Source organism: Triticum dicoccoides, chromosome 2B, assembly GCF_002162155.2.
Source record: "Triticum dicoccoides isolate Atlit2015 ecotype Zavitan chromosome 2B, WEW_v2.0, whole genome shotgun sequence".
Lineage (NCBI taxonomy): Eukaryota > Viridiplantae > Streptophyta > Magnoliopsida > Poales > Poaceae > Triticum > Triticum dicoccoides.
Genome location: NC_041383.1, coordinates 737,268,384 through 737,285,702, shown reverse-complemented (window position 1 = coordinate 737,285,702; position 17,319 = coordinate 737,268,384). Strand labels below are relative to the sequence as shown.

The 17,319-nt window shown below is 45.7% G+C and overlaps 4 protein-coding genes across 6 annotated transcripts in view; 3 read left to right on the top strand and 1 right to left on the bottom strand.

Annotated features, from left to right (window-relative positions):
- Nucleotides 1-3,734: 3,734 nt before the first annotated feature.
- LOC119365974 (F-box/kelch-repeat protein At1g30090-like) lies at nucleotides 3,735-5,888 on the top strand. 3 transcript variants are annotated; one of them, XM_037631631.1, is made up of 2 exons: nucleotides 3,735-3,978; nucleotides 4,384-5,888. In XM_037631631.1, exon 2 carries the CDS (start codon nucleotides 4,407-4,409, stop codon nucleotides 5,634-5,636), a length of 1,230 nt encoding a protein of 409 aa, XP_037487528.1. In that variant the 5' UTR covers nucleotides 3,735-3,978; nucleotides 4,384-4,406; the 3' UTR covers nucleotides 5,637-5,888. The 3 variants fall into 3 exon arrangements, with proteins under 3 accessions (XP_037487528.1, XP_037487527.1, XP_037487529.1); XM_037631630.1 differs by having other exon boundaries at nucleotides 4,305-5,888; XM_037631632.1 differs by lacking the exon at nucleotides 3,735-3,978 and adding an exon at nucleotides 3,985-4,304.
- A 231-nt stretch (nucleotides 5,889-6,119) lies between these two features.
- Nucleotides 6,120-11,249, top strand: LOC119365972. Its single transcript, XM_037631628.1, has 5 exons — nucleotides 6,120-6,500; nucleotides 6,707-6,824; nucleotides 6,970-7,062; nucleotides 7,408-7,611; nucleotides 10,833-11,249. Exons 1-5 carry the CDS (start codon nucleotides 6,208-6,210, stop codon nucleotides 11,103-11,105), a joined length of 981 nt encoding a protein of 326 aa, XP_037487525.1. The 5' UTR covers nucleotides 6,120-6,207; the 3' UTR covers nucleotides 11,106-11,249.
- Nucleotides 11,250-11,380: 131 nt separating this feature from the next.
- LOC119365973 (2-methoxy-6-polyprenyl-1,4-benzoquinol methylase, mitochondrial) lies at nucleotides 11,381-14,517 on the bottom strand. Its single transcript, XM_037631629.1, has 8 exons — nucleotides 14,248-14,517; nucleotides 14,046-14,172; nucleotides 13,902-13,963; nucleotides 13,049-13,204; nucleotides 12,821-12,965; nucleotides 12,490-12,561; nucleotides 11,964-12,072; nucleotides 11,381-11,677 (listed from the first exon to the last, which is right to left on the bottom strand). The coding sequence occupies exons 1-8, from the start codon at nucleotides 14,372-14,374 to the stop codon at nucleotides 11,576-11,578; spliced, it is 900 nt and encodes a 299-aa protein (XP_037487526.1). The 5' UTR covers nucleotides 14,375-14,517; the 3' UTR covers nucleotides 11,381-11,575.
- A 194-nt stretch (nucleotides 14,518-14,711) lies between these two features.
- LOC119365971 (protein PELOTA 1-like) overlaps nucleotides 14,712-17,319 on the top strand; it is a 7,180-nt gene continuing 4,572 nt past the window's right edge. The window contains exons 1-6 of the mRNA XM_037631626.1: nucleotides 14,712-14,870; nucleotides 14,975-15,057; nucleotides 15,381-15,456; nucleotides 15,984-16,115; nucleotides 16,273-16,318; nucleotides 16,420-16,495. Of these exons, the coding sequence (XP_037487523.1) occupies nucleotides 14,820-14,870; nucleotides 14,975-15,057; nucleotides 15,381-15,456; nucleotides 15,984-16,115; nucleotides 16,273-16,318; nucleotides 16,420-16,495 (464 nt within the window). The 5' untranslated portion in view covers nucleotides 14,712-14,819. The remainder of the gene's footprint in view (nucleotides 14,871-14,974; nucleotides 15,058-15,380; nucleotides 15,457-15,983; nucleotides 16,116-16,272; nucleotides 16,319-16,419; nucleotides 16,496-17,319) is intronic.

Here is a 17,319-nt window from a genome sequence, read left to right as displayed (position 1 = left end):
CGTTTGAGGAGAATGTGCCAAAATTTTGCATTGGCTCGCCGTTGAAAACCTTGTAAAGGTGAAACTGGTAGCTGCACCACGGAAAAGCAGACCTCTGACCTGACCATCCTGTCAAACTACTGGCAGACCACAAATCATCGAGACGGTTTCCACACTCCACATGCATCAACTCTGGTACACACTATGCCAAGCCATACGCGGTGTACTTGGTGCCATATACGTTGATCTCTCCGACTGCAGTGGCAAACCTCTAAAACATGTTTGCTGTCGTGCCAGCTACACCGGCAATGACTACAATGATTCTGGTGTCAAATGCCTTGCTTTGCATAGTGGTAGTATCAACATGTTCCATTGATATGTTTCCCACTCACGATATCCACTTGATCATGTCGCCGGAAATTTGAAGTATGCAAAGATCGCAAATGAGGGTTACTTCCTTTCTTAGCACACAAGCAAGTTGTGCCTTTCTTTGGCTCCCCTCGTGTCGAATCAATAAATTTGTGTTGAAATAGTACCCTCGAAGACTGTTGCGACCCCCCATACTTGTGGGTCATCAATATCCAAAGCAGGAGTAGTGTGAGTCGATCTTGGAGAGCACCAAGGGGCCTTTTCATCACTAGCTAGTGATAGGAGTCTCAATTCTTGGTTCATCACCTTCACATTTGAAATTAATCCATGTTATGGTACCCAAGAGATCAAAATAATAAGATGAAGAGTAGAATATTGTTGAAGTAGATGATTACAACTGGAGTGAGGCAAAATCTATCAGGGGAGAGTTGAAGACAAAATATGAGTTGTAAAATTAAACTTATTGATACGTTCTTATAATAAATTAGATACTAGTATGTAGTGGCAGAGCTAGATGAAATTTGTCGGGGGGCCAAGGCTAATTTCCCCCATCTAAGACCTCCCACAAATAAATTCTTCATTAATTGGTTTAAAATGGGGGGTGGGGGCATTGGCCCCCTCAGCTAAGTAGCTCGACCTCTACTAGTATGTTGGTATGTTGACACCCTTACCTAAAGACTCCTTCTGTGATGACCTTCTTTTCCTCAACAAAATAACCCAGCCGAGGAGTGCCTAGATGACCACTAGTACAACGGCAACCACACCCAAAATTATCTTCTTCTTTTTCTTCTCCTTCTTCTTCTTGTCATCTACATACATCTAGACAATATTATTCAAAATGAAAACTTTATATTATAAGAAGTAGCTGTATTCAATATTTCATTGTGCTATTAGCTTACCTTTTCATGCATTTGAGGAGAATGTGCCAAAATTTTGCATTGGCTCGCCGTTGAAAACCTTGCAAAGGTGAAACTGGTAGCTGCACCACGGCAAAGCAGACCTCTGACCTGACCATCCTGTCAAACTACTGGCAGACCACAAATCATCGAGACGGTTTCCACACTCTACATGCATCAACTATGGTACACACTGCGCCAAGCCGTAGGCGGTGTACTTGGTGCCATCTAACTTGATCTCCTCAATTGCAGTGGTGAACCTCTCAAACATGTTTGCTGCCATGCCAGCTACAACGGCAATGACTGCAATGATTCTGTTGTCAAATGCCTTGCTTTGCACAGTGGTAGTATCAACCTGTTCCATTGAAATGTTACCCACCGGCGATATCCACTTGATCATGTCGCCAAAAATTTGAAGTGTGCAAAGATCGGAAATGATGGGTTACTTCCTTTCTCAGCACCCAAGCAAGTTGTGCCTTTCTTTGGCTCCCCTCTTGTTGAATCAATAAATTTGGGTTGAAATAGTATCCTCGAAGACTGTTGCGACCCCCTATACTTGTGGGTCATCAATATCCAAAACAGGAGCAGTGTGGGTCGATCTTAGAGCACCAAGGGCCTTTTCATCGCTAGCTAGTGATGCGAGTCTCAGTTCTTGGTTCATCACCTGCACATTTAAAATAAATCCATGTTATGGAACCCAAGAGATCAAAATAATAAGATGAAGAGTAGAATATTGTTGAAGTAGATGATTACAACTGAGTGAGGCAAAATCTATCGGGGGAGAGTTGAAGACAAAATATGAGTTGTAAAATTAAACTTATTGATACGTTTTTTAAATAAATTGTATACTACTCCTTCCGTTCCATAATGTAGGACGTTTTTTTTATCCTAATGTAGTGTCAAAAAAGTTCTACATTATGAGACGATGGGAGTAGTTTTCTCTAAAGCCTTGAGTTCAGAACCTTGACTCCGTTTTGACTGTAGCTGTATTTTATGCCTGGGGTAAATTGCGGCAATGACTCTAAGTGTCCTAAGATAGCGATTTTTTTTGTCTAGTGTCTTCCTATGCACTAGGTTATTTGGACAATATTTATTTTGGTCTCATTTCTGAAAGACACCGTTTCATCTGCCTAGTTAGTAAGCTCCCAAGAATTGAAGCCCTGAGAGAGCTCGAGTGTTTTTTTTTCAAATGGATCCCATTTGTTAGGGAAAAAAATTATTCGTGAATATATTAAAAGTTCATGAATATTTTTAAGCTTGTGAACAATTTTCAATTTGCTAACTTCATTTCAAAATTATGAACCTTTTTTAAACCTATTTTTTTAAATAATGGGGTTTTCTTTATTTTTTTTAGAAAAATCAATATTTTAAATATTTTGTGATCATCTTATGATTTACTGAAGATAGGAAAAAGTAGCCGCCTTATATGAGCTAGAGTGTGGAGCGAGTGAAAAAAACTAAGCGAGCGAGTGAAGCAGGTAGCCAAGTTGAGCGAGCGAGAGCTTAGTGACGGACCCATGTGATGTTATAGCAACAATTGCACGGTTTTAGCATGGAATGTCAGCTTCTACGGTGATTAAAAAAATAAGCCCCCGAGGCCCGAGGGGCCCACACAACAACCACCGGCTGACACCGAGGCCCGAACATGTAACCACAACCACACAGCGATGAACTTCACTCTTCTCTTAGAGCAAATACCGTCTCTAACAACTGTCCATCATGATATACAAATGATAAAAATATCACTAGAACATAATTAAGGCACAATCCAACGCTGATAAAACCACAACGAAACAACCGTCCACAATAATACCCTGCTAGAGAGAGAAATAAACATCCAATCAGTGAAAAACGGTGCAGCGAAGCGGCGCGTTAGCCTCTAGTTCCATCTAATCCCCCGTGGCTATTACAGGGTGGAACAACTCCAATTCTCCTCGCAGAAAAAAAAAGAAAAAGAAAAAAAGAACAACTCCATTTCACTTGGTTGCGGTTCCTCCAATCAAAGCGGTGTTAGTTAGTTGGACAGTGATTGATTTGTTTGGCTCACCAACCCCCCCTCACCTAACACTCCAAAAAAACAAAAAACTGATTCTAGGTGCAATACAACATCTATCTACTACTCCACTGTACTACGCGATATGTATTGGAGAAAAAGGGGTCTACTTGCCTTGGTAGTATATTCTTCCCCTCATGGATGATGGCTACGTGTAGCCGGCACCAACTATGATTTTCAGTTGGAGCCCCTCACCTCACTCTCACACCGGAGCAAAACAAAGAGAGTTGCATCATCAAACATGCATGCAGGGAGAAAATACACAATAATAAAACAAAATACGGTTAGGCCTTATGTATTTCTTCACTCAACTAGAATGTGATTGTATACTGAGAAAAAGAACAAGAGGGGGTAGGTCGTCCAACGGATGGTGGGACCCGGTCGCCGAACAAGGTGTTGAAAGTGCAGAAGAGAAAGACGGGGAAAGGTTCAGCCCAGCCGCTTTGCTGACCCTCTTGTTTCTGTTTGGGTTCGACCGACGCTGCCTATGTTTTTTGCGGCTAAAAGGAGCAGTATCATCGGCTAGAAAGCAAGCAAGACGGCACGGAGATTTCTGCCTCTCCTCCCGCAGACGTCGCCTCCTTGAACCAGACACGCCACCAGGCAGCAGGAAAGTGAGGCAGGAGAAGGCTCTCCTCCTTGCAGCAGGCATCGGTTCTATTCTATCAGCAAGCAGTTCAGGTTAGTGCCTTCTTTTCTCTTGATTTTCTCGTGGAAGCATCATCGCGATTCACATGTTCTTCCAGGAATTGGAACTTAGATACGTACGTACTAGGTTCTTCTTTCTTGGTGTCCATTTAGCTGAGACTGCCTGCGAATTGGATAGTGCATGCGCGGGCTGAAATGAACTAGGGTTTGGTCAGCTCGCAGTTCTTCCGTGCGTGGGCAACTCTGATTCTGTATCGGCTGTTCTTTTGGGTGGCAATCAGTTCTTCTGTACCATAGAACGAATGGAATGGAATGAATTCTCAAGCGCCTGATCGATTGATTTCCTTTATCCGCATCAGGTTGGCAGGGCGCAAGAAATTTGGGGATTTTCCCCTGTGCAGTCAGTGACAGTGTTCTCCCTTTGTGCTCACCTGACAGAACCAAGAAGATTGGAGACGGGCATGCGCAGGGTTCGAGTCTCGTCCCACCACTCTCCGGTCCACAAGCTGGGCGATTCGAACATGAAGCTGACGCCCAAGTTCCGGCTTGCCGCCGGCACCACCTCATCACCGTCCTCCTCCGAGCTGGAGCAACCTCAACCCCCATGGGAGACGCCGCTCATCCCGGGCCTCCCGGACGACGCGGCGCTCAACTGCCTGCTCCGGCTGCCCGTGGAGGCCCACGGCGCCTGCAGGCTCGTGTGCCGCCGCTGGCGCCACCTCCTGGCCGACAAGGCGCGCTTCTTCACGCAGCGGAGGGCCATGGGCCTCCGCTCGCCGTGGCTCTTCACGCTCGCCTTCCACCGCTGCACGGGCAAGATCCAGTGGAAGGTGCTGGACCTCGACCGCCTCGCCTGGCACGCCATCCCCGGCATGCCCTGCCGGGACCGGGCCTGCCCCCGCGGCTTCGGCTGCATCGCCGTCCCGGGCGACGCCGCCCAGCTGCTCGTCTGCGGCGGGCTCGTCTCCGACATGGACTGCCCGCTGCACCTGGTGCTCAGGTACGACGTCTGCAGGAACCGCTGGGCCGTCATGGCCCGGATGCTCTCGGCGCGGTCCTTCTTCGCCGGCGGCGTCGTCGACGGCCGCGTGTACGTCGCCGGGGGCTACAGCACGGACCAGTTCGAACTGAACTCAGCCGAGGTTCTCGACCCGGCCAACGGCGTGTGGCAACCAATCGCCAGCATGGGCACCAACATGGCCTCCTCTGACTCGGCCGTGATCGGCGGCAGGCTCTACGTCACCGAGGGCTGCGCGTGGCCCTTCTTCTCGTCGCCGAGAGGGCAGGTGTACGACCCCAGGGCCGACCGCTGGGAGGCGATGCCGGCCGGGATGCGCGAGGGGTGGACGGGGCAGAGCGTGGTCATCGACGGGCGGCTGTTCGTCATCTCGGAGTACGAGAGGATGAAGGTGAAGGTGTACGATCCGGAGACGGATTCCTGGGATCCTGTCGACGGGCCTCCCATGCCCGAGCGGATCATGAAGCCTCTGTCCGTGAGCTGCCTGGACAGCAAGATCGTCGTCGTTGGCCGGGGTCTCCATGTGGTGATCGGCCATGTCAAGAAGCAATCCGGCGGCAACAACGGCGGTGGCGGCGGTTCTTGTGACTACTTGGTTCGTTGGCAGGATGTGGAGGTTCCCAGGGCGTTCAGCGATCTGACGCCTTCAAGCAGTCAGATTTTACATGCTTAAAAGTAACTCTGCCTCTAGAATAAAAGCTCTCCTAGTCTGCAAAGCCCTGTTCGATGTCTGTGTATGTTATTACCATTAGACTCTTTGCTGCTGTCATCTTGTATAATCTGCAAATGATGATGTACTTATCAGTGAAGAAACAATTCAAAACTGTACTGTTGTTGTAAGTAGTATAGATGTTTGTGGGTACTGAACCAAACCGAAGACTGATCCGACTTGTTGCTGAATTTCCAACTACTGTAAATTTGTATCCTCGCCTTGGTCAAACAAACTTTTGTACTATTCAGCCTCCATTTGTGCCAGATGATTGGACGAAAAACTGAAATCCTCATCTACCTACTAGTCGAGCAACGTGTAGGCACTGCCCACCGCAAACGCTAGTCCACAACAGCACAAGAATCCAACCCAAATGCCCTCTTATCTTGTGGCTAACATCAATCCACCAACTGAAACTTGACATTGAAAATAGGCAACTGAACCAATTTCAGACATGCTGCTGCTGATAAAATCCTGAATTTTCACTTGTGAAAACGAAGTTGCCGAGATCGAAGCAGCAGCGCCGCACCCGCCAATGGAGGCGCTCTACCTGCTGGCCTCCCTGGCCACCACCCTCCTCACCTCCGCCCTGCTCTCCCTGCTGCTCCTCCTCCGCCTCCCCTTCGCCCGCCGTCCCGCTCCCGGCGGCGCCGGCGCCGGCGCCGCCCGGCTCTACGAGGGCCGCGTCCGGCACTCGCGCCGGCGGCCGGCGGGGCACGCCTTCGAGTACGCCGTGCGCTACGCCCTCGTGGACCTCGACCTCCTCCCCCTCTCCGGCCACCTCTCCGCCGCCGAAGCCCGCGGCATCGCCTCCACTTCCGGCCCCGTGTAAGCCCCCATTTCTCAACTCCCTGACAAGTTTCGTACTCGTACAACAAATCTCACACCATTTCTTGCAGTAATCTATTGCAAAATCAGATTGCTTGTCGTCTGCAAAACATATTTGTGTTGCAATGGATTTCTTGTGTGTGTGTGTGTGTGTAAATTTTCCTCATTATTTGCACCGAGGTGAGCCAGTTCTTCGTTTGGTGAAGGCGTCTCCTGACGGTACCCAAGAGCGTGGGGTACGAACAGAACCCACTGAGCGTCTACTACTGCTATGACGCAGCTGCAAAAGAACAAGATGAAGACCTCAAGATGTGCATTGCCGAAGTGAGGCCTTTCCTCTCCTCTGTGTTGGATTCCACGTTGATTTGTTTCCTCTGTAGTAGTTGTTAATACTACTCGTTCATTACCTTGTTTTCCCTTTGTTTTTATGTGCATTGTTGACTGTCTAATATTTTACTATCGGTTTCAGGTAACAAATACTCCTTGGGGGGAGAAGGTGATGTTTACCTTCCAACCGGGTTCTGATCTCGTTGCAAAGCCTTTACATGTCAGCCCCTTCATGGTATGTCCTTGGTCAAGATTCAGTATATTATCTTACAGAATATATATACAAGTGTTCATTTGGACAAATGTGGCGTGATGAACCGTGAATTTTTTAGACAAGTTGTGAATTACTTTGTTTGCTCTTTTTCTCAAATGAAACATTTTTGGCTCTATCCTGTTGTGCTCATTGCATAATATTTTTTTGATGGCTGACACCTAATAGTGTTTACTATACAAATTGTATGCAAATTGTCTACTTGGTCTAGTTTCTGATAATTGAACTTGTTATATCTGGTCCCGGATCCACCACCATTAGTCCATTACATAATCTTAGTGGCTTTCCTTTTTGTTGCATGACCTCTAGGATATGCTTGGCAATTGGAGTATTCGTGCTAATGCCCCAGGCGATAATCTATACGTGGCTATTGCGGTTCAGCATCCAACGCTTGGGAACTATTTTACTGCAGCTTTGGATGCCAAGTTAGTTGGTCAGACGAATGACTCGGTTAAGCTAGCAACATTCTTCTGGCTGATGCCTCATAAGGTTGCTGCAGGGATATACTGGGAGGTAACTTTCCTGTGTTCAATGCTCCTGTTCTGGTACCATGCTTATGTTTATAGTTACATTCTCATATAGTATAACGCTATCCTCATACACAGTCCTTCAGATATTTTTAGATCAACTTGCTGGTTACTTTTCATTACTGTGTTGATCATTTGATTCTTGAATTATCTTTCTTGGTTGACCAACTGGACTAATATGTGTAGATTGTAGAGATTAGTTAAGAGTTTTCTTTTGATCTACGACATCTCTGGCATTAAAATATTTGGAAAAACATCGAAGTTTGTAAGAGTATATTCCAATTTTCACCCCATAGTTGAGACTTTGTGACAGCTGTTATCCCATTTGCATAATCTTGCTGTAGTTTATCCCTAACTTTAGATGTTTTGATAGCTTTTACCCCGTTTTGTTATTTACCCACACTTGACAAGGTTGACCTTAGGATGGCGTGGCAGCTATTGACTGGACAACTCGGATATTGTATTCTTTGGAGATGTAACGAATTATGTTAAGTCTCATCAAATTTTATGAAATGGTGTCAAATTTTGTCAAATAGGTGCCGCATCGTGCTGCCCCTGCGCCATGTCAAATATTGCCCCTAATGGATAACATGTCTGAGTTAGTCAGCTGCGACATCATCCTGATATATGGGTCCACCGTGTCAATCTGGAGAAAATAATAAAGTAGGATAAATGCCATCTCATGGTACAACTAAGGGTAAAATGTGGCACGATTTTTTAAATGGGGTAAAAGCCGTCACAACTCAAGGGCTCAAAATCAAGGTAAAATGTGGAATATGCTATTTTTAGGATCTCTATCACTCTATGGTTGGATTTTTGTTTAAACATTATGTTTTTTTACGAAATGCAGCAGCTCTGCTTTTCATTGCCGTTAAGTTAGGGGAAAATTACACAAGGTTAGTATATGGTGCAAATGGAAAGTAAAGAAGAAAAGCTATACATGAACTAGCAGACTAAACTAAAGGTGGGGAAACTATGGTTGTTCCATCAAAACATGTCTTAGCTCAGGACGTTGGCGCTGGGATTGATTTATGAGAGAAAACCGAAGCATTAGTGCTGTAGCAACTGTTTGGTCCCCTTCAGGCCAGACACTTTCCATTCGTCTATCTCATCAGAGAGAAGCTGCGGCAAACGCAGTCAGTGACTTGGCTTCATTGCGGAAGGCCATGTTGGCATGACATAATTTTCTCTGATCATCTGCATGCAATCCATTTGGTTTCATGCCTGGGAGGTCGACCATGGAAGCCATTTTCTTGGTACGACAACTTATGGAGAGATATAGGGAGCATAAGAAGGACTTGCATATGGTGTTCATTGACTTGGAGAAGGCCTATGATAAGATACCGCGGAATGTCATGTGGTGGGCCTTGGAGAAACACAAAGTCCCAGCAAAGTACATTACCCTCATCAAGGACATGTACAATAATGTTGTGACAAGTGTTCGAACAAGTGATGTCGACACCGATGACTTCCCGATTAAGATAGGACTGCATCAGGGGTCAGCTTTGAGCCCTTATCTTTTTGCATTGGTGATGGATGAGGTCACAAGGGGTATACAAGGAGATATCCCATGGTGTATGCTCTTTGCGGATGATGTGGTGCTAGTTGACGATAGTCGGACGGGGGTAAATAGGAAGTTAGAGTTATGGAGACAAACCTTGGAATCGAAAGGGTTTAGGCTTAGTAGAACTAAAACCGAGTACATGATGTGCGGTTTCAGTACTACTAGCTGTGAGGAGGAGGAGGCTAGCCTTGATGGCCAGGTGGTACCTCGGAAGGACACCTTTCGGTATTTGGGGTCAATGTTGCAGGAGGATGGGGGTATTGATGAAGATGTGAACCATCGAATCAAAGCCGGATGGATGAAGTGGCGCCAAGCTTCTGGCATTCTCTGTGACAAGAGAGTGCCACAAAAGGTAAAAGGCAAGTTCTACAGGACGGCGGTTCGACCCGCAATGTTGTATGGCGCGGAGTGTTGGCCGACTAAAAGGCGACATGTTCAACAGTTAGGTGTGGCGGAGATGCGTATGTTGAGATGGATGTGTGGCCACACGAGGAAGGATCGAGTCCGGAATGATGATATACGAGATAGAGTTGGGGTAGCACCAATTGAGGAGAAGCTTGTCCAACATCGTTTGAGATGGTTTGGGCATATTCAGCGCAGGCCTCCAGAAGCTCCAGTGCATAGCGGACGGCTAAAGCGTGCGGAGAATGTCAAGAGAGGGCGGGGTCGACCGATTTTGACATGGGAGGAGTCCGTTAAGAGAGACCTGAAGGATTGGAGTATCGACAAAGAGCTAGCTATGGACAGGGGTGCGTGGAAGCTTGCTATCCATGTGCGAGAGCCATGAGTTGGTTGCAAGATCTTATGGGTTTCACCTCTAGCCTACCCCAATTTGTTTGGGACTAAAGGCTTTGTTGTTGTTTGTTGTTGTTATCTGCATGCAATCCATTATTGATTGTCCTTTACGACAGGATGAGTCAACTTAAAATCACAAAATTGACATGATGCACGCATTTCAAACACAGAATTCAGTAACATGAACTTTTACAAGTTCAGAAGACTTTTCTTCTGGAAATCGTTCTAAACAAGTAAGCATTGCTCAAGAAATAGCTGATGTTGGGAATTGCTATTGTTACAGAAGTTCGAGTGAACATCTTGACTCTGTTATCAGTTTCATCGCGAAATTAAATTGGGAGCTCCTTAATTTGAAAAGGAGGTTGAAGTAAACATTGGTATTTCATATCTTCCGTCTCAGATTTTGAAGTTGCAGGGCACATGATATCTTTAATACTTGACCTAGAACTATGATCAAACAACTGACAGTTGTAAATTTGAAACGACTGTACTACTCGACACCAAGATGGTCCAAGTAATTTGGCAGATGCACCCTTGAAGAGTATGCTGGTTGTTGCTTGGAGCATCATAAATCTAGATAGTTCTGACTGTCACTAAAATTAGGAGATAGCTTGTTTCATATCCTGAACAAACATTTTTCTCTATGTTTCACAGTGCATTTTGCGTGTATACATGCATTTGCGGCCCTTGATCTTAAGTAGGGTTAGAATGAATTGTCTATTCAGCATAGCTTTGAATCATCTCTTTAAAATGCTTCAGTCAGTCGATTGTTACTGGACATAGTTTACGCCTTTTGAGGTTAAGCAAGCTCATGTAATCTTTGTTGGTGTTCCTCTGCTCCTCTTCAGGCCTTCAGGCTTTGGTTGAAGAATGTGAGATTCCTAGACCATCCGAGGTACCTGAGCGGGAGCTACAGGTCCGAAGCTCTGAAGCGCGACCTTGAGATCCGTTCCTCCTGCAGCTTCCTGCATCAGAAACCGAGAGAGAGCATTGGAAGAAGCGGCACAGCAACGACCGATGAAACAGCAGAGAACTCAAACCATCAGAATTACAAAGATGGCGGAGGGAGCATCGGGGCGAGGTGGTGCGTCTGGAGGGATGCTCAATGGCCATGGTGCTGATGGTAACACCAACAGGGAGAAATCATTTATAGTAGATGAGATTATTTTTTGAAATGCTCCAAGCTATGTATGATTGAATCAAAGCTATTTTGTTTTCTGGGGTTTCTGAGATCAATGGAAAGACACATTGTTTTTCTCTTTCCATATTTATCTGTCAGGATTTTTATGATTTCCTCCCTACGTTTTGGTGTTGTGTGATCTTTGCTCTCCCCCAGACGACAAATTTACTCGATAGCAAGTTCAAAGATATAGGTATAGCACAAACTATATATAGAGAGACCAAATTGTGAAAAAACAAGACCACTGTGCAGATCATCGTCTGTCCTTATTTTGAATTACATAAACAGGAATAATAGTTACATGATTTTTTTTTAACAAAGACAATGGTAAATTGTTAGCCCCAAATGCCTGATTCAGATCAACCACTACCCATGGAAGCGTCTGTCGGCCGTGCTGCTATTTGACCTATACTACAGTTTCACTCCAGAGTGGATGGCAACTACACCGCCCACCAGATTTTCATATTCGACCGCCTCAAATCCAGCTTCCTGGATCATCTGAGCAAACTTTTCCTGGAAAGTATAAGTAGTTTGATCAGCAGACATGCGAAACATATACAGACACATGAAATGCTTGAAAAGTCTTGTAATCTTGCATCCTTCAGCTTTATATCTTTTGCTGTGATAGGAACAGTCAATGTCAATACTGTTTTACAAGGTACTAATTACTCCTAGATATTCTAGAGGTTTGACATATTCTAGATGTTTGACATATGGTAGAAATCACTAAAAAGCAAGAAGTTTAGAAGAAACCAGTCAGCTCAGTAACAGGAAATGCTTTAGAAATGCCGATCTTCACCTGTTTTGGAAACCGACGAATGCTCTCGACCAAGTATTGGTACGACTGCCTATCACCAGCAACTAGCTCTCCCACAGCCGGAATCACAGAAAACGAATAGACGTCGTAACTGGAGGAAAAAATGGATTAGTGAACTTCCAAAAGTTCAGAGCGAAATAATCAAAACAGTAGAACATTACTTTCCACAAAGCACTCGGAGGATTTTTTTGGAATGATGAGACAACACTATAATTGAAGCAATAAACAAAAAAAGGGTCATTTTCTATTTGTACCAAATAAACGACAACAAGAAACATGAGCCTATGTAGGGCAACTTCCGGCGATGTTTAACACATAGCCGCATAGGCTGCTAACAGATTATAACTTTGTTGCAGTGCTTAGTGCAAATGCTGAAAATGAACAGTGCAGTTGCTGACAATTAATTGTATGTCTGGCATCTGTTTGTTTAATTTTAACAGAATGTTCAAGACATTTCTCATACAAATTTATCCTACAATGCTGGCATACTTGACTAAAGAAACCTTACATGTCTTTAAAAATTGGAACATCCACATGGCTCAACTCCAAGCACAGGAACCTTCCTCCTTTCTTTAGAATTCTGAAACACATAAATCCATGTGAAACTGATTAGATGCAAAGAACAGAAACCAGTCAGATTTCCTACAGACAGAAATCTCCTTGAAAACAACATTCAATCGAAACTTGCCAACCGTTTATAAGTTTGAAAAATCAAAATCAAATACAAATATTTTAACAGATGGATGCATCTAATTTCCAGTGTAGTAGAAACTTCAGGAGATTAAAAATGAGACTGGGGTAAGATTTGTTAGTTGGTTCAGGATTTTTGTGTGGCCCACCTGTAAGCTTCCGATAGAGCTTTCTCAATGTGTGTAACATTTCTGATCCCGAATGCAATAGTATAGCCATCCATAGACCCATCCTCAAAAGAAAGAGCTTCTGCATCTCCCTGTACCCAACTAAGGCACTGCTCTTCATTGTAGCCTGAAATAAGAATAAACTGTCGGACAACAGAACAACATTTGAAATTAAGGTGGCATGATGAAATGAGTTTCATGAACCACAACCTTTTTCAGCAGCACGCTTCTTTCCAACTTCTAGCATATTTGGATTAATGTCGCAAACATAAATGTCAGTGTCTTCTTCCATATCAGTAAGAGTACCCTGCGTAGCTCTGTGGCTCACACTCTTAATTCTTTCCACCACACGGAATGCAACATCCCCTGGAGTTGACATAGAAGAGATGCCAGGCACATTATTTCAAATTTCATAACGAGTGCTGAAGAGAATTGACAATGATATTGGTGCAGAAACTTCTTAGCAGCATAACATGTCAAAATGAAGCCGTTCATAAATAAAAAGATACAGTGGCAACAGGAAGACAAGGTGTACACTGTACAATTAATCTAGAACAAGGCTACAATAAGCTGAGCATAATTTTTAGAACAAAGAAGAGGTCCTTAGTTAAATGTATCACTTCATAGATAATGCATGTGCTCCTCTATCTGCCAATTTGGAGAGGAAATATAGACACTGAATCTTGCATTACCACATGGAGGGAGGCAGAACAGGAATTTAAATACTTATTGTGTTAACGATCAACATTAGTACATAAATTATGACAGAGAATGAATGAGGAGTCCATCACAGACTAACATAGAGATATCATTAGCAACAGGAAATGCATAATTCTTATGTTAGGGAAAGGATGAACATGGGAACAATGCTGAGAAATCAGTGTGAAGTTTATGTGAGGCAAGCCATTGGCCAGAATATATCATTTGGGAGACATCTGATCCCACTAAATTCGTTTGTGACTGTCTGTGTTGTCCTAATTGTGTCAATCTGATGACTATCATCTTATATTCTGAATGAGGGTATAGTAGAAGGACACCCCTGTTAACTGGAGTACTATTATACCTGTCCCACCGGCCACGTCGAGGTGCTTCATCCCAGGAAAAGGATTCAGCTTTGAGATCAGCCTGGAAAAGAGGCACAAGAATCCGATAAGAACAAGGAATCCCCGTATATTACGAAGTAATGGACTGAGCTCCACTAGCTAACCTGTCCTTCCAGAGCCTGTGCAGGCCAGCGCTCATGAGGTCATTCATGACGTCGTAGCTGGAGGCGACGCTGCTGAAGACGTTGCCGACCAGCTTGCTCTTCTCGTCCTCGCGCACCTGCTTGAATCCTGACGAGGAACGAGACCGTGAGCAGCAAGCAGGCCACGGGAGAGGTGGCGACGAGGAAGGGGGGCGGGGCGTACCGAAGCTGGTGGCGTGGGAGTGGAGGAAGGCCGCGTGGCTGGCGGTGCCGGCCGCCGGGAGGAGGTGGCCGTGGCGGCGGCGGAGGCTGGAGGACGCCAGCCTCGCGGCGGCCGCCCGCAGAGCCATGCCCTTCCTTCCTCGGCGGGGCGAGATGACCGGAGTAGCAGACAGCCGTCGGCGGGGGTGTGGGGGGAGAAGGGAGCACCGGCGGCGACGGCGGTGCGTGCGGAGATGCGAGCGACACGGCGACCAGGGGGAGAGAGGGAGAGGGGGCCTGTGCTGTTCTCTCGGCCGCGTTTTCTTTTTCTGTGGACTTGTTGGGCTGCGTTGCTTTCCGCAAGCCTTTGTCGGCCTTGCAGTCGCGGGCCGCATCTCCCCTCGTGCCGCCCAAGGCCCAAGCGGTGTAGCACACGGAATCTCGAGGATTCCTAAACCGAGGAGGAAAAAAAATAGAGCAGGTTAATTACCCTCGCCGCCACGAATCCTCTCCCCTCCACTCGCCGCCGTCCCCGACAGCAAGAATCGCCTAGCGAAAATCCTTGCGGCTCGGATTCCGGCGGCCGCCGCCGCGATGAAGCTCGTCCACCGCAACCTCACCCGCAACGGGCCCGGCTCCGCCAAGGTCCCCTCTCCCCTCTTCCCTCCCCTCTCGGCGCGCTCTGTTTGACCGGCCCGGTGGGGCTCTGTTGGCGTGGCTGCTGACTAGCTCGCTCATGTGTTGCGCAGCTGCTGCCGGAGGAGGAGGACGACCTGTGGCACGCGTACAATCTCATCGCCGTCGGGGACAGCCTCCAGGCCGTCACTGTCCGGTGAGTTCTCCTTTTGCATCGTGGTGCTTGTTTTACTTTTTCATTGCGAACGGAAGCAGAGTTAGGGTAGGTTCCTACATGGGAGACATGGTTTGCCAGGTGAAGAAAAGAAAAAAGGTTGAGCTGGCTATGATGGGTATTTCTCAGCTCTTGGCTATGGTTCTGGGGGGTTGTAGACCATCCCTGTGATAACTTGTTTCTCCTTCATGATAGTATGGTTGTGACAAGTTCAAGCCTCTGCCCAAGGGCCTTCTAGTTATCTGGTATACCATGGAAACTCATAATCCCCTCGAAATTGATCATCTTCTTCTGTTTGTTTTCAGGAAAGTTCTGAGAGATTCTGCTTCGGGAGGACGTGATGCGGAGCGCGTGAAGCTAAAGTTGGAAATTGTAGTTGAGGTGATACCATTTGTCTATTTGCATCGAGTGGCTTTGTTTAGTTAGTGGTTCTAGCTGTAACCATTTTGGCTTCCATCATCGTCGTTATGACCGCGTACTTTATGACATCACAGGTGGAAAGTGGTAGGGGATTAGCAAACTGGCTGCAAAAGCTTAGAGTTATTACTGATTCTAGATCATATCTGTCGGATATGCACTGGAAAGGCTCAAGTAATACGTGACCTGAAAATTAGAGAAGGGATGCAATGGTGTAGGTCTTATACACATGTTGCTGCCACTGCGTTAGAATAATAACGTAGCGCTTTCCTTGCAAAAAAAAAGAGTTGTATAATGGGCACCTAATGAAGCATCATGACTTGTGAACTCGAAAATACATTGAGCAGAGGTAATAAGTCACCATGCCTAGGAATTACCACCTTATACATCGCTTTTCTTTGTTTTGTTTATTGTTCTTTCCAATGCTATAAAAAACAAAATTATATGCTTTTCTAATTTGATAATGACACGATTCTTTATCTTGGGCATAGTCTGTAGATTATGACAAGGAAGGGAACGTTTTGCGCGTCCGTGGCAAAAATATTACTGAGAATGATCACGTGAAGATTGGCCAGTTTCATACTTTAGAACTTGAGCTGAAGAGACCTTTTGTTCTACGAAAGGTATGCCCAAAAGTTATTGTAAGCTATTGCCTGTTTACTCTGTGGACTACCATATTGGTTACAATTTATGATAAGTACCCTTGGCTTAAACTTGTAATCAGTTTTAATTTTGGACATGGCTCTGAAAATCTAAATGATACTCTTTCTACTTGTGTAGGAATATTGGGATTGGTTAGCACTTGATACCATCCAACAAGCATGTGGTATGTGATTTATCTTCGACAGATATTACAGCCTTTATCATTATCTGCTTCACGAAAGAAAAAAGACAGTATTTTAATTGTGTGCACTTAAACCTCTTCAGATCCTACTGCAAGTGCTGATCTAGCAGTTATTCTTATGCAAGAAGGACTTGCCCACTTATTCCTTATTGGGAGAAGGTACCCAAAACCATTTTTCACTCGCTGAACATAATATTTCATTGTTTTCTCTTCTTGAATTGCTTTAAATAATTAGATCCCATGCAAGTCTTGCTAAATATGATTATTTCATACAATAACCTTACAATAAGCTTGTCTGATTCTCTCATGATAAGCATACCTCATCTATATTTTTAAGGCGTCGCCTAAGCGTCGCCTAGTCGTCGCCTAAGCGTCAAGGCGCCCCAGGATGGCAAGGCGTCTACCCCGCCTTAGACAGACATGAAGTGTACGGCTGTGGCTGCCCTAGTTCTGGCTGCTCCTGGGGCTTGGAGATGACGGCCCCGCTGTCTCCCGGCACCATGAAGAGGAGGGAGGACTGGGGGCTCCTGGGGCTTGCTGCTGTGAGGGAGAAGGGTGGGGCCATGAAGAGGAGGGAGGGAGGACCAGAAGGGTATGGCTTCGTGGCGGCTGTGGTGGGAAAGAAGGGAAGGAGATAGTGGAATTAGGTCACGGGGGTGTATATGGCCACTAGATGGGCTTTTGGGCCACTGGGAGGTGCATAAGTAGTGGCCCATCTCTCAGCCATTGCTCTTTTTCTAGTATTAATATGTGCAGACCTATTGATGACTCTTTTCCTGCAATGTTTAAGGCGTCGCCTTGCCTCGCCTTACCGCCTCGCCTTGGCGCTTAGGCGTCAGAGCGGCCCTCCTCCGCCTTATGACGCTTTACCGCCTTAAAAACATAGTACCTCATGAAGTTACATTGACCTTTGCACCCTTTTGATGAGGTTCTATTATCCAAGTGACCATTACCTTAAAAGTTGACTTTTCGTTTTGTGAATG